Source organism: Diplotaxodon limnothrissa, linkage group LG17 (genome assembly GCF_057381915.1).
Source record: "Diplotaxodon limnothrissa isolate DT_005_m linkage group LG17, D_limnothrissa_male_GT1.1, whole genome shotgun sequence".
Taxonomy (NCBI): domain Eukaryota; kingdom Metazoa; phylum Chordata; class Actinopteri; order Cichliformes; family Cichlidae; genus Diplotaxodon; species Diplotaxodon limnothrissa.
The window spans coordinates 37,694,559-37,716,702 of record NC_140612.1 but is presented as its reverse complement, the minus strand read 5'-3'; the positions used below and the strand labels follow the sequence as shown (position 1 = coordinate 37,716,702).

The following is a 22,144-nucleotide window of genomic DNA, read 5'->3' as shown; positions in this document are numbered from 1 at the left end:
GCTGTCTTCTTAAAAGACTTTTGATGGAATTATCTGACAAATAGTGTGCCTTCAGTTTGTACTTCAGTTTAGGTGAGTGCATTCTTGCATTTTATTAGTATAATACTTAGGTTGAACTAGAAATCATCTCTGTTTTGAACCCACACAGTTTGTGGCTAAAGCTAGCTAACCTTGATTAGCGTTAGCTGGTATTTTAGTACTCGTGTAAATATGCTAACACCAAGCTCCAAAAACCCCAACATGGGTTTAAAGTTAAGTTTTCAAACCACATTGAGGCTAAAGTTGAAGCTTCAACATGTGGATTTTAGAAACTGGTGGTTGACATCGTCATGGGAATGGCCATCTTTAAAATACAATCTATGCTTCTGCAGCTGTAAACTCACATGGTACAGTTGATGCGTACGCTCATGTCTTTCCATGGTTCAGTCTAGCTTTATGTATTGAGCCTCTTTTCTTCTTTTCTCAAAACAATATTTAGCACAAGTTGGTGGTATAAAAATACTCAAGTGAGTAAATAAAGTCAATGTCAGGGTTTTTTTTAGGAGTTCAATTTTATGTGTAACATCTGATTAAAAGGTTTTTGCTTTGTAGTTTTGGTAGGCACTAACATTGTCATGATATTCAGTTTTATGATTAATACTCAGAAACATACTGCCCAGGGCTAAGGGAGTCTCCTCATGCATCACTTGTATCTTTTTCTGCTCCACTGCTCCGCCTGCCTGGAGAGTCTGCTACTTACAAATACCTAAACAGTGCATAAGCAGAAAGGACACAGTTACAGTGCTGTTGCTCATCATCTGTCAGTTCTCATTGCCTTCCTATATAAGCATTCACTCAGGTGAAATAAACACGCTCGAGTCTAGGCAGGCAGGCAGACAAACAGGTGGGTAGACACCCACTGAGCAGTGGCTGTGTTTTCCTTGGCAACATCAGAGTGGCAGGTCTAAACTTTAAGCTTAGGCTCTGGTAATAATAACAGATGATAAATATCATCATGAGCTTGCACGCTTCTGTTTAGATTGTCATCTAACTTCAAATGCTATCATTAATCACCTGTTGTGTCGCTCAAAGTTTTGCCCTCAGAATGAAATAGTAGTGAGAAGTTAGATGAATGCAGTACATTTGCAATTTATTGGGTCGGGTTTGTTTTGTGCAGAGTTAGCGGTCAGTAGGAACAGTGGATTGTGTGTTTTGGACTGTGGAGATACAGTAACTACACCTTTCTGTCTTATGTCTGCTTTTTTTGCACCTTCTCCAATTTTTGACATTCCTTCCTAACTCTGCTGCGATGTGAAATATTGTGTGTGTGTGTGTGGGTGTTACTAAGGGGAGGAAATTTCACACACCTCACCTAGCATGACCTAAACCTCTTATTAACTGTGCAAAAGACAGTGATTCAGTGGAATTTTTTGTGGGGAGGTGGGCATAAAAGTAGAAAGAGAGAAAGAGAAAATCCACACAGTTTATAGCTGCTCTGCCCTCCCTGCAGTAAAATATTCTCCTCCTCCTGTCTTGCCTCTTGGCCTCCTCATTCTTCTCCCTGCATCTCTTTATCTCTTCTGTGATCCCTGTCAGATCCGGCTTTTATTGCACCATTAGGTTTTTTTCCTGCAAAACATTAGCATCAACCCTGATGATCCTTAATCGCTTTATGCTGTGAGCTCTGCGAGGCCCTTTAAATAACAATTAGATGGTCACTGTGCAGCAGTAGCTCCTACCTCAGAGGCCAGACTCAGACCTCTGTGTCACATGATCATAATTAGCCAAAGTCTAGTTGAAGATGCAACAAAAAATAGGATTTTTACTAATTGCATATGTACATGTATATACCAGGCAGAGTCCTAAAGTTGTGTATGTAAGTAAGTAATGTAAAAGAAGAGCAAAAGTTTATTGTTATTAATTAAGCAAAAGAAGACAAAGAGCCAAAGCCTGCCTATGAACTGTGCTTCCACCAAGGTCAACTTTAAAAAATAAAAAAGTGATCAAAAGGATTCTCCTTTTGCCCATCCTCCATCCTCCACCAGAAATTTCACGATTCCTAGTTGTAGTAGTTTTGCATTAGCTTGCTGACAAAGAGGCAGACAAAAGGCGCCTATGACATACCTCAAGCATTACAACAAGCAGATAAAACACATCATTCGGAAGGTAATGCCATTGATGTCAGCATACCGGCTGTTTGACTTTGCCAACTAGGGGGAAGGAATTTTCTCGAGAGGGTCCAAACAGGATAAAGTTACTCTTGCGTCCGCTTATGTGTCGTCTGCATGTTGGTTGTGCCTCTTGAAAGCCTCGAGCCAACAATGGCTGCTGTCCGTCTGTTACACTGACAGATAGATCGAAGCCGTGAGACGATGGGGATGGCAGTAACATATATTCTTGAACATGGTACATTGTAGCCTCGTGTAAAGTGTGTGTGTGTTCACACTTCTAGGTTTACACAGCCACAGGGCAGGTGAGGTAATGTGGACATGATAGAGTTTGTTGCTGCCAGAGGGAAGGTGGGATACGCGAGCCCGTGTGTGACATGATCGAAAATCACTTCACTTCACTCACATACACAAACACCAGAGTTGGTTTTGGTTCTGTGCCCGTCTTTATTTTGGCTCCAGCCTTTTCCCTGATTAAAACCATTCTTTTGCGGCTACTTTATGAAAATAAAAACACGCTTGGTCCTATTTTGTAGTTTGCACAGTTTAACCGCAAGCACCAAAAACCATCAAGGGCACATTTTCAGGCATCCATTTTCATCCAGTCATCAGAGTAACAATGGCGTTTCCTCAGGCGACTGCAAATAAAATAAAAGACTGTGCGCTCTCCTTCCTTTATGATCCCAGTGAATTATGTGGACGTTTGCAGCGCTGCTCGCCGCTTCCTGCATCGCTCCCGCACGCACGAGCTCGCCACTCGCTCACTCAATGTGCACGCCTGTAAACGCATTCTGCAGACATCCTTTCCATACTCCCCGAGCACATCCGTGAACAAGGACATAATCACCACTTCTGTCCTGCCCACTCGACACACACACACACACACGCACACGCACACGCACACACAAACACACACACACACACACTTTCAGGTTGCTTGTTGCTCATTGTGACAGTGTTTAAGGTGTTTTCTGGGTCAGTCATTGAGCTACATGTAACAGTCTGTGCAGCATTGCTCTTTATCCTGGCCGCGGGGCTGGCTAAGTTATCATGTCGGCTTTGACAGACAGGCACGTAATAATGGAGTTGTCAGTGTGTGCGTCTGTGTTGGTGGGAGGAAAACGGTGTGTGGGCTTGAAAGTGTCCCCCTCAGACACACACAGTGTACACTTTTTCTGCATTTTTGCCTAAGCTAGAACTTGTGTGTATCCGTGCGTGTGCTTGCGCAACGCGGGTTTTCGGCCAATCACCTCATGCCCTCCGCCCTCCTCGTCTTTGTGGTAAGCTGTGGGGATCAAGTGCGTTGCCATGGCTGCAGCAAGCCTATCACCCCTGGAGACGACACCTTAGAGAGAGGGAATCCTCAACGGCCCGAGTCAGGCGGAAGGTAAATGAGAGCCTCTCATGGGGCCCCTCAAAGCGAGGGCCAAGTGCACTTTAAAAGAAGGGGTCAGAGAGAAGCCTGAAGCAGCTCATGTTTGAAGCTAACAGGCACACTTAGTGTTCAGTTATAGACATGGCAACATTTACAGCAATTTAAATGGGAATTCATAAAAACAAAAGTAGTAGCAGCACAAACTGATTTTGCATTTGCGTAAACTCTAAAACTTTGACAGATGGCAGACTTCGGCGCAACTAGTAGACTAGTTTTGATCAGATGTTGGGCTGTTTATGCCATACAGACATGACAACTCTGCCAGTAGGGATCCACAGATACATCCATAGACACGGTAAAAGATAGATGTAACTTCTGGATCTGAAAAGTGAATACACAAAAGATGTAAACTGTCCGTTAGTTTACTGGACAACAGTGCTGAGCAGAAGGTGGGGACAGAAGTGTGTGTGTGTGTGTTATTGGAGGGGTGGGTGCCACATATAGCGGCCCAGGGCAGACTCCAGTAAGGACTCCGCCCTTCAGTGCACGGTGAGCTATAGTGGGGCCTAAACTGCATTCTCTTAATGACTTTTATAGAAGACTTCATATTGAATGCAATCCTAATTACATTTTTTTAAATTTATGGTCAATCCAAGGACAGGGTTAAAGTCTTTAAAATCTTTAGCCAATGAGCGTGCAGCTTCGCAGTCAGATCCACACCCTCGTCATCACATTCAGTATCCAATCACCAAAGATGGCTACGGAGACCAAAACGGTTGATTAAACATTTTAATTCCATTTTCGACATCTGGTGCTTGAGCGTGGGAGTTTATGGTGAGGGGCTGACTTGTGGGGCCTTTGTCAGCCCTGAGTCTGCTGCTTCTGGGGCAATCAGCGAAGTCTCAAGTCTTATTCAGCAGAATATAGGAAAATATGTTTATTTAAAGGAATTTCTGGTGATCCGGAAACATTCTTGTTGCTCAAAGCTCTGTTAACAAAAACTGATGTTTTTGATATCTCCGGGATACATGACCAACGTTCGTTCACTCTTTCTGCTTGGCCTCGTTTAAACCTTAAACTCTGAACTATGCTTACACATCACACACACAGAATGCATCGCTGACCCATATCTTTAGCTCGTGATCAGCTTTACATGAATTAGCAGAGTCTTAGTTTTAGCTGCAAGTATGCATTACACAGTGACAAAAACATTCACGTATTAAAGCACGTCCACTTGTGTGTGTGTCGATGTTTCTTTATGCTCTCAGTATCTCTCTCTCACACACACACAAACACACAGGCTCCAAGTAAATGTAGTGTACATTATACCATGTGAGTTTACTGTGTGATCAGCACCTGTAACAGCTGCAAGAGTCCGGGTTTCGGTTCTTCTTCTTCTTCTCCTTCTTCTCCTTCTTCTTCTTCTCCTTCTTCTTCTTCTCCCAGCTTTGTTGTTTTTTCCCTGCTTTTATTTCACCATCCACTGAAATCTAAAGAGATGCTGATAAGACGTTAATCAGAGCAGCTGCAGGTCAAGAACCTTCTGTTTCACCCTTTAAAGGCTTTTCTCCAGCACTGCTCCCACGCTTGCTCATATTTACATTGTTTAATCATTAGTTTCATTTTTTAAAATCTCATTTTATCTAAAGTGCTCGAGGAAAGAAAGCGGATCATTTCTACTTCTCCTTCCTTGTTTTTATTTTTTATTTTTGATCAAATCTGAATGCGATCAACTCTAGATTTTATAAAGGTGCAGCTCTAAAAATGTAAAAATACATAATGTGTGTATGTGGATCATTTAAACCTAGGTCTGTTTAGCTTCTTCTAACACTGTGCTAACACTTTCTGTAGCGGGGATGTCAAACTCATTTCTCATCATAGAGCCACATAGAGCCCACTTTGATCTTAAGTGGGCCGGACCAGTGAAACTTCCCCTTGTGTCAATGTAAAGATTTTTAATGACACATTTGATCCTTGAAATATCTCAGTATAAGAAAAAGAAGTGCAGTATAATCAGTGAAAAAAACCCTGCTATTTAATTGTTTCTCTATTCCTTAATTGGTGTGAAATGAATGGCCATGGTGGAGTAAGAAAAGTTGTAAAATATAGTTAAAAGCCCCAAATTTATCTCTTCCTTCATATTTTCCAAATTTGTCCAGTGGGCCGGATTGGAGTTTTCACCTGGCTAATTCTGGCCCCCATGCCTTTATGTTTGACAACCCTGTTCTACAGCTTAGAAAGCCACATGTTGCTCTTATTTTCCTCTGGAGTCCAGTGGTGCCCCTAATCACAAATGGCCCACAGGGGACATTTTTGTGCATATTTCACAGCAGGGTTAAGCAGTAAAGGTCCTCGTTATTATCAGGGTCAAATCAGCCACGAGCCTGTCAAGCACATACTTTGTGTCTTAACTCCTTCATCTGAGTGGTGCTATGAAGCAGGTTTCCCAAAGTGCAGCGTCTCATCACGGGCTGCCGACATGTCCGCTCAGGAGGAACAGTCCAACTTACGTAACTTACTAATGACGTTGACACTTGAAGATTTTCAGCGATAAAGCATCGCGCTCAGCCAGCAAGAGGTTCATATTTGGAGTTTGTGGGGTGTCACCTGCCTACAGTGAGCTTAGTGAGCCTGGGTTTTGTTCAGACGGTGAGGAACAAAAGCAGGACCCACGATTTCAATCACATATTTTCCTCTTGGTCTTACATTTTTGTGATTCGGGTTTTAGACTCGGCTCAAGCTGTTTGAGCCAAACCACCTAATTATTTGGGAGGGGAGAATTTAATCACGTGGTAGCATCCACCTGGTCTGTTGTCACTCAGAGGCTCAAATTTAGAAACCTGAAGGCAATAGCCTTCTTTTAAAGTCAACGAACTGAAGTGACGGTCAGATTTGACAAGATTATTTAGCTGGTTTTCATGGGAAAAGTAGCCACAGAGACCAGAAGAGTTTGTTGCAGCAGGCTGTGAACGTGTTTATTTTGCTGTTAAATTGGCCAGATCCAAGCGGCCAATCAAGGAACTGCTGTCTCCATTTTTTAGCACATGTGCTCGTTTTTCATGTTCATTTTTCAGACGTTAAAGTTGCTGCTTGTTGTGTGGAGAAAAGGAAAGTAAAACCTGTTAAGACACGTCCTTGGACTCTGGAGAATTTTGATGTCATTTTCACTGTTTGTTCATATCGATTCACTCTATGAATCCTAGACGGGCAAAAATGAGAGAATTCATCCATGATGCCTTGCTCAACCATGCCCGATAAGGCCTCGTGCTTTCTGTCTGTACTCAGCTGTTTATCTGTCTGTGTCTCTATGTGTATGTGTGCACGACGTTTCCACCTAAAGCCTGTACAAATGAGATTACATGTGAAAGAGAAAGAAAACAGCAGCGGTGTCAGACGTGCCATGCTTCCTGTTTTTCTTATTGAAAGTGTGAAAGTGTGTTTTGTAGAATCTGTGGAAATGGGGCATTTTGAAGGGAGTGGCCGTGATCAAAAAACCCTCCCTGTGGGTTAGAGTTATGCCTGGACCGGAGCCCACCTGAGCCAAAATAGAAGACAGTGCAGCCCTGTGCTGCTCAGTTTTTGCCCGTCTGCCATTTTCTCTTTTGTCTCTTTTCTCTGGACTTCCTTTTTTTTGTCCTTTGCCATTTTCCCCCCTCTGTGTTCTTCTTTTGTTTCCTGTATCAGCCCCACCAGTATCTCATTACTCTACACCGATTAATGTAGCAGAGAATACACACACACATTTTCTTTCTATCTGTGTCTCCTCATCTCTTCTACTGCATTAATTTTTCATCTTAAAATAATGCAGAGTCATACGTAACCATAAAGCCTTCACTCAGGTTCATTAAATATACTAAACTAGACACGTAAACCCTGATATCACAGTGTTGAGAATAAATACTTGATCCCTGCTCTCAGAGTTTTGAGGGGGTGTTTTGCTCTCCTTCAGTTCCCCGGATGTTTCAGGCGCTTCGGTGTAGTTTCTCTGATTTCCACCCCTATTGCTAAGTGGTTAGAAAGCCTCTCTTGCTATTGTTCAGCCTGTCAGCCTTATGTAAACTTTATATAAACACAGCGCCACGATCAGATCTCAGAGCTTCAGTGCCGCCGTCTTTATGCACTGCAGAAATATACCATAACCCTAGTAGAGATAGCAGAGTGACATAACTTATGACTCCATCTGCTGTAAGGCACTCAACGCAAGACAAGAAGATACGAGTGCTTCATTTGTAAAGAATTTGAAATAAATCTCAGCTTTAACCATGAATGCACTTCCTTTTTTTCCCTGGTGGAAACTCTTTTGGGTTTTAACTCTGCTCCTGTTCCAAAGCTGCTATTGTTAGGGAAATGCTCCATTGAACTTTGCTCTCAGGTTCGATATTAGAAACTCGAAAGCGATTTTGTGGCCTGATTTTCTAAGCCGAGCCACATTTTCTCCGATCAGCATTCGTCGGCCACGGGCCTTGATGGAAGAATTAGGCTACTTTGTAATCATTAGGTGCGAGCTAATACACAATGGGCTTTTTTGTCATCTTAAGCCCAGAGAGGCCTGAGCGCCGCCGCTAAAGTCAGCTAGACGTTGTTTGTGTAGCGCTGACCCGCGCTGATCGCGCTGCCGCCCCTGCCAGATTTCTAACATTGTGTGAAAAGAAACAAAGAAAGAAATCGAGCATTAAATGTTTTAACCAAATTCAGTCAGCTGAGGCAATTTACTGTAACAAAGCACACTCACGCAGGGAATAAGATACAGTTAGTGGGATTTCTCAAATCCCCACTATCATTCTTAAATGCCGATGAATGACCGTGATCTGTTTCATTCTGTGTTTCAGCCTAAAATGGTGAGCGTGGGGAACCCTTTTGGACCGTCCGGAGAAAAAGTGGCTATGGTCGCCATTGACGATTGTGACATATCCATGGCGATCCGCTTCGGAAAGCAGATCGGGAACTACTCCTGCGCCGCGCAGGGTACCCAGATTGGACAGAAGAAGTAAGAGGGAACCTCTTTCACCAACTTTCTTTTCTTTCTTTTCTCTCTGGACCTCTTCCCACACACATTCACTCAAACTAGTCAGACTAATGAGGGAATGTGTTGCGCCTCAGGGGCTTCGCCTTCATTACAGCAGATTACACAACTCACATTCTGCAATCTTCTCCCGCTTTTATCTCCTAATCTCCGTGCTCATCCGTGTGGTCTCTCTGCTGTCAGACAACCAAAAGCTCATCTCAGCGCAGGCTTTACAGGATTAACTGTGTGTTTATTACACACTCATCAATTTATATTTTTACAGTGTGCCTTTTCTTTTGGAAAGCTTGCATGCTGAGGCCCATTTACTTTGTAGAGGGTGGGGACTGAAAGGAAGCGAGAGAGAAAGCTTCAAAGGGGAGCTAATGAGCTTACATACTTTCAGGAACTTGTTGCACCGGTCACAGACGCTGAGAGGCGTTTTGAGGATGCTTTAATTTGATCACGCTGGAATAATTAGACCGCTGCGTCTTATGTGGTGGAAAGTGGCGAGAGCCTGAGAGGTTTCACTTTCGAAGCTGTCTTGACAGAATCCAGAGTGTGGCTTAAGCTGCAGAGTGAGTCCTGTTGAGGCAGAAAAACATGACTCCACTGACACAACTGTAGAGTGCTGGGTGGGATTTCCCAACAATATTTCTTGCTGTAAATTTCAGGAGTATCTGGGAAAAAACCCCAACAAATTTATGAAAAAGAAACCTTTGGGATTTAAAGACTAGTTTAATATATCCTACAAGTCTGTATTGACACTGGAGTCTCTGTACTGGATATCTTTTCACAAATATCCATAACACGGATTCCTTCAATACTTCAGAAAAAAAAATCAAAACCCATTAACTCTACTGCTATATATTTATATTAATATTCATACAAATGAATTCTGGATCATAGCTGTAAGTTGAACTTCGGGCTTTTGAGTGTCTGACACTATGGTTTTTGCATTCTTGTGTATTTAAATAAAAGAACAAAACGAAAATCTGAACTTTCTAGATAACTGTTAAGACATCACCCAAGAGCGCTGAAGTTTATGGCTGAACGTTGGTTCAAAGAAGCCTGCAGATTTCTGCTGATTTGCTGAACGTCTAGAAGATTCATGGTTTGAGCCCTTCATGTTCCCAGCCAGGCGATGTTATTTAGACCAGCGGTCCCCAACCTTTTTTGCACCACAGACCGGTTTAATGTCAGGCAGTATTTGCACAGAACGGGCTTAAAGGTGTCGCGGATAAATACAACAAAATAAAATGATACGACCAAGACAAAAACTGTGGTATTTTGTAAATATAATAATAAACGAGAATTCACTGTGTAATTGTGTAACTTTATTAGCAGCGTCCTCCTGAAATGAGAGTAACATCCTCCTCTCTGCCCCTTAATGTTCTCTGGTCGCTATGGTAACGCGTAAATATTTCATTCAAAATAAGCCACACAACTACAACGCGGGAAAAGACCCAGGGTAAACAGAGTTAACGATAAAAACCCTGAAAACCATAAATTTCACACCCGAGCCTCAACTCTCGCGGCCCGGTACCAAACGACTCACGGGCCGGTACCAGTCCGGTTGGGATCCGCTGATTTAGACCGTAAGAACAAAATTCACATTTAATGTCCCACGTAAATGTCTTTAGACCTTTGATTTTGATGGTTTCAGAAGCTCTGGGTGTAAGCGGCTTCATATATGACCAAGTACGTTAAATCTGACCTTGGAAATGCTGCCTTTTAGCTGCTTTGTGATGGCTTTTGAAAACAATAACCTTTAACCAGAAATACCGATCATAGTGAAGGTGAATGAGGGAGCAGCTAAAACACCAAAGCCAAAACTACTCTCTTTAACTCCATTTTCTAAAAGTAAGTGAAAAAGATCACAAAAGACCCACTTTGAAGATTTTGCAGTTTTGATCTATCTCATTCATGGTCTGTCTGCATTTTCTTGCAGATCACTGGACTTGACAGGGCCGCTGTTACTGGGTGGGGTTCCCAACCTGCCAGAGGATTTCCCAGTCAGGAACAGGAACTTTGTAGGCTGCATGAGAAACTTGCGCATCGACAGCAAGCCCATCGACATGGGCAGCTTCATTGCTAACAACGGCACCACAGAAGGTTAAGATGTTCCCTCTGCAGCGTTTCTATCCTTGCTCATTTCTGGAACCGACTTTTAAAGCTGTCATCAAAAACGAAGCTTAAATTTCCCCTGATTTTATTTACTTTTATATGCTCAGGGTGTCCAGCAAAGAAAGACTTTTGCACAAATGGTGTGTGTCAAAACGGAGGCACGTGCGTCAGCAAGTGGAACACTTACATTTGTGACTGCCCTACTGGTTACGGTGGCAAGAACTGTGAGCAAGGTAAGAAATGTGTGTGGGTGATTTGGTTAGTTTTTAAGCAAAAGTGGACAGTGTGTTTGGGGATATTGGGAATCCAGTGTAAAATAAATCCATTGTGCTTCCTTATGAGTTTGCAAAATCAATCAAATATATTATTGCATTTATAGACAGACGTGTTTCTGGCCAAAGGTGCAAGTGTCCGCTTGCTCATCTGTGTGTGTGTGTGTGTGTGTGTGTGTACATTTGTTTACCTATTTCCAGGAAATGGTGTATGTTTGGGGGATCACATGGGATAAGGAGCATTTTCTTTGACTCAGCGTGACTCACGCAGCCTCTGTTCACCAGAATCACTCACCACAGCCTTAGGTGTGGAGTTTTCGGACAAAAGATCAAATTTTGGCTCTGAGTCACTTATCAAAACCCAGACTCACAGATTGAAATCAAAGATAAACACACACTCACCTGGGGCTGTGAAAATTTCAATCTTACGTGCTCTTACTGATTAATCTGTGATGTGATGGTAGGTTTTCAGTTTAAAAAGACCAATGAGAGCTGTGGTGGAATTAATGATTAGCCAATCAGCACCATGGGCGGGACTAAAGATGTTTCTAAACACTGTCAAGCTGAACACTTCCAATGGGAAAAATTGGATTGTAGGTTTTTTGGAAGCCTCTCAAAGTTCACTTCACTACTACCACTAATTTGCATGGCTGTGTGTGCACGAGCCTGAGGCATAAGGCACAAACACTGGTCACTAGTGGCTAATTAGGACTCATCCTTGGAAATTCATTAGAGTAAACACACAGTGTCAGACTGAAGATGGAAATAAAGTGTAACAGATTTCAAATTTCTGTGTGATATCAGCTCTACTGATCGCATAGCTGTCTTTGATGCCTCCTCAGCCAACATGTGACTAGTGGCTTATGTTATAATGGAAAAGGTACATGTAAATAGATGGGTAATCAGAGTACACAGATAACAATATTGAAAGATAAAGTGTAAGGTAATGGTTTTGTTAAGGGTATCTTGATATCCACATCTCTATCTGCCAACAGGTATTATTATTTATGCTCCATAACCCCTCTCGTGTTCTTATATAAAAAGTTGAATCTTTGAATCCTTGCTTCAGGGCGAGTTCCAAACAATGTGTAAAGGTGTGAATACCTATCCTCGCCCTCTCGTCTATGAGGTAGCCGCCCAGTCAGTGCCAGGCCCTAGTATCCTGTATCTGAACTGGGCCGGGATCATAGCAAGCCGGGAAGAGGTTTTGGCTGCTAGGTTGCTTGTTGACACATTTGGTTTGAGGCTTCACACACTTCGCTGCCACATGAGAAACGTGAGATTTTGTTGCTGTGGAGCCAAAATCGTCAAGACTAGACTGACACAAAGAGACAGAATCTCCCTGGTAGTCACCCACTTGGCTTGGTTTTGTTTGATTGTTCTGATACCAACTACTGGACTTTGCTATTTTTGTGTGTGTGTATTTTTTAAGAAATTTAACCCGTCCCTAGACCTGGTTCAATTGCTCTAATGTGCATTCACTATCATTCCACAGACTGTATGTAAAAGATGGTGGTAGCAATTGCAACGACTTCTGCAGCCAGAGGTGATCATATTTGGATTACAAGATGGAGTGCAATGCACAGACAGAAATGCCTCAGATACATAGATGTTTTTTGTTCTAAAAGCTGATGGGGTATTATCGTTTGAGAATGCAATAACTGCAGAACGAGGTGTCATAGGAGCAAATTGATACCGTAGGAGCATCTACTAAAAATCTCTGACAAGGTCAAATCTCAGTGACCCCGACCTAAAGGTCAGAGTAAGTTTTCTGAAAAACACGTAAATGCAATAAGTTGAGAAGGTGATGTAGGTGTCTACTAGTAGGCTAACAGTGACAATGAACAGTCTTGAGTCCACAGCATAATGACCATAATAAGAATCTGTATGGCGAATATGAATGGGATTTTTACTTCAAGAACCTCACTATTTTTATCAGATAAATATATAATAGAAACCATCAACAAGTCCATTTCAGCAATTCATATTAGCTGAGGTGTTATCTTTATCTCTAGCTTTTACCTGGTTCTCTTAATGTTGCCCAGCTACCAACACCGCTTGTGACTCCAGACATGAAGCTGCCCAGACTAAAATATCTTAATGTATTTAAACTCTACTACTGTAAGTGTTTTAGGACTTAAAGTCAATTCTGATCGGTACTCATGGTCCGTAGAGGCTAACGTTTTCTGTGACATTTTAGCTAGCACCATTAAGTCAAACTCTGGGTTAGCCTACATAACACTTTTAGAACTAATTAGCATGGATTAGCATGCTAACAGATGCATGCTAATTTTTTTTTTTTCTTTTAGTTCTGTTAACATATTAGAATACCAACATGCTTTCATTTCACTTAGACCACCGTCATGGCATGGCTGTAGACTATGGGGGTGTCCAAATTCATGGGCTGCATCCTCCTGAGGCCGCATTTGTAGACTGATTACGTCACAGCAACGTGCCGAAGGCTGTCCAAATTCGTAGACTCCTCCGAATGCAGCCGACAAATGCGTCCTCCTTTTCCCCAAATTTGACGGATGGGTCGGGTGTGTCCTTCGTGGCCCACCATATCCCAAAATTCATAGTGCGGCCCAGCCAAACTCCAGTTTCCGGCAATGGTGGCCGCTACTAAGTTTTAAAATTACTCTTATTAATCTTTCTGGGTCACAAAATAAACTTTTAACATATTTTCAGGCGAGAATGTGGGAGTGTAAACTTCAAATATCTGCTCGGTTTATCAAGATATTGCAAATTTGCAAAAGTGCTTCGACGTTTTCTGAGACGTCTGTTAATCACCAGCTCGATAGCTAACCGGGAGCTCGAGGGTCACTAGAGCCGCAGAGAACGGCACAACTCCCGGCACATCATTTTCAGATCACCGCGGACTTTCGCTACTCGGGTTAAACGTAATATAGAAGTCACTTAGATAACCTAAAAATGTTATTGTTTGGCTTTTTTCAGTGTTTTATTTGTTCATGAGTAAATCGGTTTGGCTGAGATTAAAGTTATTCGATTGGATTAGATAAAATAAAATAAAACTTTATTAATCCCCCGGGTGGGTTCCTCCTTGGTTTTTACACAGCTGAATAAACATCAAACAGAAAAATGATTAAACAGAAGTGTGAGATGGTCGAGAATTTACACCAGTGAAGAGGGTTTTTTTAGTTCGCGGAGGACTAAGCTTCAGCAAAGGAGACTAAAGTCACGATAGTTACCTGCTACCATGAACAAATAAATGCTTTGTCTCATAATTACAGCTTTTGTGTGAGTGTATCTGTGAATGCTTCAGTTGAAGTATGTAGCCCGGGGACCAGAGAACATGGTATAGCTGAGGTGGAAACACTGCGTGCCCTACTGAGATCGACCCTCAGGAGAGCAGACAGCTCGAGGACATTGTTTGCTTACTCAGCATCAAATTAGAGCTTAGATAAAAACTCGCATCTGTAGGAGTTTAATTAGACTTTAAGAATTCTTTTTAACTATGCTCATAGAAGAATTTTTTTGGGAAGTAATCTTTTATTTTCCAGAATAAAGTAGTAATTATATGACATGCTGGAACGTAAATGCTGGAAAAAAACTCATCATTTCAACACTGCAACCAAATTATAGAAGTAAACGAACTAAAGCAACTGCGTGTTTTAAATGATATCTAAAAATAGACAAATACACAAATAAGAAAAAAAGGTGTAAAGCTAAAAAGAACCCAAAAAACTACAGAAAAGTCATTGCTGCTATTTACCTATGGTTGCTATGTACAGCACAGAAAATGTTTTCTTATGCTTAATGCTGCGTTGATTCATATGTAGTTCCTACAGTTCTCATCTGACTTTTAAACACATTTATTTCCAACACTAATGTGTTTGTGCGTACGACCTGATTCTCGTCCCTCCCAGTGATGCCATCACCTCAGTTCTTTGGCGGAGAGGCACTGGTGTCTTGGAGCAACCCGGACATCACTGTTGCTGTTCCCTGGTATATTGGCCTAATGTTCCGCACCCGGCGTCCTGCTGGCACCCTGATGCAGGTCAATGCTGGGCCTTCCTCTACCATCAACCTCATGGTAAGAAGCATTGTTGGAAAAATTGTCACCCTCAGCAGTTTGCAATTTAAGCTTGTATACAGGTTCTAGACTACCTCTAAAATGAGTGGGAAGTTCTCAGTTTCTGCACCCCCCCCCCCCCCCCCCCCCCCCCCACACACACACACACACACACACACACTCCCTTCCAGGTGAGTGAGCAGCGGGTCCATATGGAAGTGTTGCTGAGGCACCAATTGGTGGCATCGCTGAGCTTTCCTCAAGTGCGTGTCAATGACGGGGAGTGGCACCACTTGCTGATTGAACTGAAAAGCATCAAAGATGGCAAGGAGATCAAATACATGGCAGCTGTCTCTCTGGACTACGGCATGTATGAGGTACAGGGCGTCTTCCTTTAGAGATGATAAAGGTAGTCAAGAAAGGTTGTATTAATTTTAATTATTGTCTTATTTTTAAGCAGAAGTCAGTCGAGATCGGCAATGACCTCCCAGGCCTCAAGCTGCAAACTCTTCATGTTGGAGGTTTGCCCGGGGAGAGAAACGATGTCATCAAGGGATTTGTTGGCTGCATACAGGTGGGTGGGCGTGCACTTTAAATGTCGCATTTTATTTCTTCTTCAACCTTCTTTCCTGATCGTCTCCCTCATGAATGTGTGCTATCCATTAGGGTGTGCGTATGGGTGAGACATCCAACAACGTGGCCAATGTGAACATGGCTCAGGGCCTGAAGATCCGTGTGGAAAACGGCTGTGATCTGGCTGACCCGTGCGACTCCAACATCTGCCCAGAGAATAGCCAGTGCATTGACGACTGGAGCACACACACCTGTGCTTGCGACCCAGGTAAGATGCACAAGCAAAAAAACATACATAAGTTGGTTGAGAAAGCTCAATACGTTGCCTATTAAGAAAGTGTGTGAACGTAAACATCTGTATTTCACGCCTTTAGGCTTGAATTCAGTTCTTGTTTGTCTGTCTTTCCTGCAGGCTACTTTGGGAAACAGTGCGTGGACGCTTGTAAGCTCAACCCCTGTGAGCACGTTTCCACGTGCGTCCGCAAACCAAGCTCCTCCCACGGCTACACCTGCGAATGTGGACAAAATTACTTCGGCCAGTACTGTGAAAACAAGTAAGGTTTTTTTTTCTGAGAGCAAGCAGGGAGAAGGGTTTTCTTGCACACCACATGTACAACTTGTATAACGCCACTGGAGCAATGCAGTGATATTTGAATGGTAGCTTTGAAGATAGGCTCCAGGTCAGATACTTCCATTGGCTCTGGTGAATTGAGATGGTAATAAAATGTTAATAACATGGAATCAATTTGCTAGCAGACTGAAAGCAGACCTGTGTGCGAGACACAATATCCAGATGTTATAAACAAACCAGACTAAACATGGATATTGCCTCCGACAAAGCTCATTAATCCTCTTTGGTTCACCGAGGTTTCTTTCTCATTCTGTATTGTTGCCGGTCCTTCAGGGGAGTTTTATTAGTCAGTAATCCGAGCCTGACAGTGTGTGTATGGGTGCCTGAGAGTGAGAGAGGGACAGATCAGCCATTTATTTGGGAATTAGTCGAGCAGTGGTGTAAGCATTTCTGCAAAGTAGCCAGCCCCGATCGAGAATCACTCATTTCCCTGTGAACCCTGTCCCCTATGACACGCATCACTTCCTGTCTTAAGCAGGATGTGGGATTCCCCCTGAATGCTTGACTGCTCCTCCACAGGTGTTTAGTCTTTGCTTCCCTCATCCTGCCGCTCTTCCTCCGTCAGATCGCATTGGACCAGCAGTGATCGCATCTCGAGGAAGAAAAAGAAAGTCTGTGTGTGTCTGAGTGACTGGCTTAAAAGTGTAGAGGAAGTTTACTGTAGATTTGTTTATTTGGTGATAAACTGAGGAGATAATCGACGGTTTGTCTGATTGTAGGCGCTGATACCGAGTCAGCAGCATGTCACAACCAGATCACGCAGTGCATGGCTTTTTAGAAAAGCTCCTTTCAGCCACACCCTGGTCACAGGGGTCACCATAGCAGGTAGATTTACATGTTTGATTTGGAAGCGTTTTAAAGCAGATGCTCTTCCTGATGCAACCCCAAAGAGGATTTGTGTCTTTAACTGGAATCAGACTGGTACCAGATCTCGACCAGGCAAAACCCAGTACAGGAAGGTCTGGAGCTGGCTCTCTGTTTAAAAAGTCTCTGATCCTATGAGTATTCTCCAGTAGCTTGGATGGAGCCGGGGAGGAGACTCTGTCAGTCCTACTACCACTGAAGGTGTGGTTGCCGAGGGTGCCCTCTGGTCAAGCCCCGCCCCTCACCCTTTGAGTAATGTTACAATAATACACAGGTTTTCGCCTTTAGTGTTTCACAAGGGTTAAAAAGGTAATGTCCACAATTTAGACTTTTTGACTCCAGTATATTTTATTAAAGTTTAGCCGGAGCAAAGCAAAAGTCAAATCAAATAACAATAATCACATAATCAAATCACTTGAATTATACTTATCAAGTTAACCTGCTATGAGCTAATGCTGATCTTGAGAGAAAAGAGGTTGAGGAGAGAAGGGCACGCCTTGGCCACGACACCCTTATCTCTGTTCCGTGTAATTGTACTTTGCAGTTTGCGTTTGATTTTGACATCTACTGTTGTCTTTAATGGCAGAGTGGAAGAGAAATGTCACGAGGGCTGGTGGGGCAGTCCCATGTGTGGACCGTGTAACTGTGACACAAGCAGAGGATTTCATAAAAACTGCAACAAGACCACCGGGGAGTGCCGCTGCAAGGTAAATACGTACATAATAAGAGAGATTTTACAAATATTACGGTGTTTCTTCTTGAAGGAGGTTTTTAGTTCATATTAGCAGCAAATTCATGTAATATTCAAAGTCTCCTCCCTGCTCAGTGATGTGTGTCTTCTCTCCCAAACCTCCTGCAGGATAATCACTATCGTCCAGAGGGAGAGGACGCTTGTTACCCCTGCGACTGTTTCCCTATAGGCTCTGAGTCTCGAACCTGCGACCCCATCACTGGGCAGTGTCCCTGCAAGGGAGGAGTTATCGGTCGTCAGTGCAACCAGTGCGATAATCCCTTCGCTGAAGTCACTCCCACTGGATGCGAAGGTATGTGAAAGAAATATTTGAGAAGGTAGAAATATCATTGATTAATTAGCCTTTATAAAAGAGTACACTTCAACTTCTGTGAATAAGGATTAAAAATTAATAAATCAGGATGCAATATAGATAGACATTTATTGAGTCCCATAGAAGCCCATGAATAATTAACTGTGTATGAAAAGGGACACCATGAAGGTCAGATCAGAATAACTAAAGGGGACAGTAATAAAAGGTCATTTCAAAAGTCGGGTGCATTCTAACTCTAGCTGTTCTCGGTTCACAAACTGGGTCCGGCTCCTTCAACAAAGCGTCAAAAAGAGACAAATGGTGTCGCTCACATCTGCTGGTGCTGCAGTCGAGCTAACTTTGCATCTTTGTCACCACCCAGTCATGCAGAAGAGGCAAGTCTGGCTCAGTGGCTAACTTGGCACCGGGACTGCACACACACAATACAGTAGAGATGAACAGAAGACAAAGCCCCCGAACAGAAAATGAATGTCAGTGTGCTTACTGTTTGACCTAATAGGAAGCCTTTTGGAGGCTGAGAACGTGCTTGGACTTTTAAAGGACATGAAACCCTAATCCATGGTCTGAGTATTGTTGTTTAGCCAAAATGTTGGAGTGGATTTAGTGCGTTTTTTCAGATTCATAAGACTCTAAGATGTAGCTGCCTTTAATAGACCTCATGCCACAATATCTGTTCTGGACTAAACACAGCTTCACAGTTAATTTGGTTTAAAAAAAAAAAAGACCTTCAACCACTCCTTATTTTAATTATTCTTATTGTATTTAATGGAGAAGCTTGGAGTAAGTACACTGGCTAAGTTATGTATCATAGCTTGTGCAAGCTTGCAGGTCCAAATCTGGTTTGTCCTGGCTGTCAAATACGCTGACATGAATTATGTCTTGCAGCTTGTGCAACAGCTCTGCAGGATTAATTTGGTTGAATTTCTGTGTGTTTTTCCGTCTGGCTGTTTTATAAGGTGGTTAAAACGGATCAGCCGGGTCGGACGTTTGCCTTTTAAAGCGATGCTTTTTTGTTTTGTTTTTTAGCTGATTGAACCTCAGTTTGGCATTTGTCTTTAGCAGGCCCAGTTTAAGCATCATACCACGTGCAATATAAAAAGTAATTACTGTGTTTTAAGACTGTTCTTAAGCCTTACCCTCCTGTCCACAGTGGTGTATGAGGGCTGCCCAAAGGCCTTTGATTCTGGCATCTGGTGGCCCAAGACAAAATTTGGACGCCCTGCTGCTATGAAATGTCCCGAAGGATCTTTTGGTGAGTACTTTTAACTGCACACTGTCTTTCACTCTCCAAGGCTTAACAACACAGCAATAAAGCACCCTGATTGGTTCATGAGTCCAGAGGAGCTTTTTAACCAGCCAATCATGTAGAGGTTTGTGTGTAAAGGTACGTCAGGTACATTAAGAGCTGACGGCGATACCATTCCTCTTGCTCACTGTGCGTATGAGAAAGGTGAGCTCAAGAGTCGAGGTCAGTGACCTGTCCCAGTAAAACGTTGCCTCTTTCCTGGTTACTCCCTTGGTAACTGCAGTCACCATGGTGCCCTTTTTGTTGTCTCCCAGCACTCAATAGGGAATTTATTTGTGAGCATTGCTCAGTGCCCTCCTTTAGCTCCAAGTGGCAGGCATTTCTCCCTTTACAACAGTGAGACTTTCCCAAACACCACCTGACTGTAAAAACTTGGTGTAGTTTTACATTTAAGCACTGAGACTGGAACGAATGGTCTTACATTCATCAGGTATTTAAGTGCTGCAAATCTTCAGAACAGTTCTGATCACGATCTGATTGGAGTTTATTGCTGTGCCTTTTTAAAAAATGTGTATCCTTACTATACTACTAGTAGTACTTAATACTACTTACTAGCCCAGTCAAATCTTTCTTAACTAACAAAATCAAAAAATAACTAAGAAATAAATTTCTGAAAAATTGCTGTTCAAAAATGAATGGTATAATTAGTTGTGATCATTAATGTGTTTTAAATTATTTAAAATATATAAAGTGTGACATTTTAAATGTATATGTTCTGTATAATTTTCCCTTTGCGTTGCTATGTTTGTTTTACCCATTTTTTTTTTTTTTAAATTTCATTTATTCTTCATATAAGTGAGGAGGCTGTTATTCAAAGTCTATTCAAAGTCTACTGCATTTCGTTGCCCTGTACCTGTGCATGTGCAATGACAATAAAGTTGAATTCTATTCTATTCTATTCTATTGGGAAGTCAGTTTGTCCCTGTTATCTGACTGGTTACCATACAAAATAGTTGCCTCCAGCTAATCTATTAAAAGATACAAACAAATTAAAATTAGAAACAAATATTGAATAATTAAATACAAAATGAAAAAAGCAAGACAGGACTGTATAATTATATAACTATATAGTTTTTTATGTAGCATTTTATACATTCAATAATGTCTATGATTTTTTAATATTACCTTTGATGCATTTAATGGCATATACATTTATTCATGTAATTGTGTTTATTTTGTTTTGGTTTTATAATGTTGTCAGTTTCGTTCCTCCGTACAAACAGATAACATGCAGTTCATATCTAATTTCATGTGAAAGAAAAGTATTTTAAGATAATAAAACTGTTTGAGGCAACAATAAAAAGTTGTTAAGTAGTTAAGATATGAAATACGTTATTTAAAAAACATACATGGACAAACACGTAATAAAACCTAAATCTCTAAAGTATGCGAGAAAATATGTGATCATAGTAGAACAGTCAAATGTTCTGACATGATTGCACTTACACTTTTTGCCCCTTTTTGCAAATTTGTACCTCAATGCAAAATCTCTAATTGTGTAACTGCACAAATGCATAATTTTAATGCTATAGAACAGAATTTCCTCACAGTGTTTTCTTCTCTCTTCATGTGTTGGTAACAGTTGTGAGGAAATTGATTTCCATGTCCTCTGTTTTTTTATGTTATTTGTTCTTTTCCAGGCACTGCCATCCGCCACTGTAGTGATGAGAAGGGCTGGCTGGCACCTGAGCTCTTCAACTGCACCACCGTCGCCTTCACACATCTGAAAAAACTGGTGAATAAAAGACAGAAATAAGCATGAAAGCAGACAGGGGCTTTTATTAGACTGAACCCGAGGAGCTTTTCCCTACCTTGACCTGCCCGTTCTCCCTCTCTTTACATCCTCCACTCTCTTTTTCTAGAATGACGATCTCCACCGCAACAGTTCAAGGATGGACAGCGAACGCTCCAAGACCATTGTGCGTTTGCTTCAAAGTGCCACCAATAACACGTCACATTACTACGGCAATGACGTGAAGATGGCCGCCCAGCTTCTGAATTATGTTCTGCAGTACGAAAGCCGCCAGGCCGGGTTTGATCTCACCGCCATGAAGGATGCAGAGTTTAATGAGGTAGCCTTATGCACTTAATTATTATAAAAAATATATATGATGTGAGCACTGGGAACACTGGTGGCATGCTGCCCTCCACTGGTTGATGCTCACTGGGTGAACAACTTTACCCATTACTGCTTTTATTTGAATATATAAATTCCTTTTTCAATCGTAGCTTGGCAATTTGTGTTTTTTCCAGAACTTGGTGCGAGCAGGCAGCGCCATACTGGATCCCAACACCAAGGACCACTGGGACCAAATCCAAAGGACAGAGAGCGGGACCGCACATTTGCTCCGAAACTTTGAGGACTACGCGAGCACGCTGGCACAGAATGTCCGGAAAACCTACCTGAAGCCCTTCACCATCGTCACTGAAAACATGAGTGAGTCTCCAAACTGTAATTGAATTGTGCTTCAGCTGCGGGAAAAAAACGATAACACAAGTCTTTACTGTGTCTCCTGTTTATTTCAGTTCTAACTGTGGACTACTTGGATGTGTCGAATCCAGAGAGGGCAACATTTCCTCGCTTCCAGGAAATCCAGGAGGCCTACCCCAAAGAGCTCGGGTCTTCTGTCCGCTTCCCACAGTTTAATATCGGTACTCAGGGAAACAAAGGTGGGAACGATGCCTCAATCAGACCTCGATTAAATTTTTTTCTGCTTTTAAAGCTTCATCTTCTTTCTTTCTGACATCAG

General features: G+C 42.2%; 1 protein-coding gene across 1 annotated transcript in view; it reads left to right on the top strand.

Annotated features, from left to right (window-relative positions):
• celsr1a (cadherin EGF LAG seven-pass G-type receptor 1a) overlaps window positions 1-22,144 on the top strand; it is a 97,119-nt gene that overhangs the window by 58,647 nt on the left and 16,328 nt on the right. Inside the window, exons 7-21 of the mRNA XM_085375491.1 lie at window positions 8,352-8,509; window positions 10,476-10,639; window positions 10,759-10,884; window positions 14,811-14,977; window positions 15,148-15,333; window positions 15,417-15,530; window positions 15,623-15,797; window positions 15,942-16,083; window positions 17,611-17,731; window positions 17,884-18,067; window positions 19,239-19,340; window positions 21,035-21,129; window positions 21,257-21,466; window positions 21,648-21,831; window positions 21,921-22,064. Of these exons, the coding sequence (XP_085231617.1) occupies window positions 8,352-8,509; window positions 10,476-10,639; window positions 10,759-10,884; window positions 14,811-14,977; window positions 15,148-15,333; window positions 15,417-15,530; window positions 15,623-15,797; window positions 15,942-16,083; window positions 17,611-17,731; window positions 17,884-18,067; window positions 19,239-19,340; window positions 21,035-21,129; window positions 21,257-21,466; window positions 21,648-21,831; window positions 21,921-22,064 (2,272 nt within the window). The remainder of the gene's footprint in view (window positions 1-8,351; window positions 8,510-10,475; window positions 10,640-10,758; window positions 10,885-14,810; window positions 14,978-15,147; window positions 15,334-15,416; window positions 15,531-15,622; window positions 15,798-15,941; window positions 16,084-17,610; window positions 17,732-17,883; window positions 18,068-19,238; window positions 19,341-21,034; window positions 21,130-21,256; window positions 21,467-21,647; window positions 21,832-21,920; window positions 22,065-22,144) is intronic.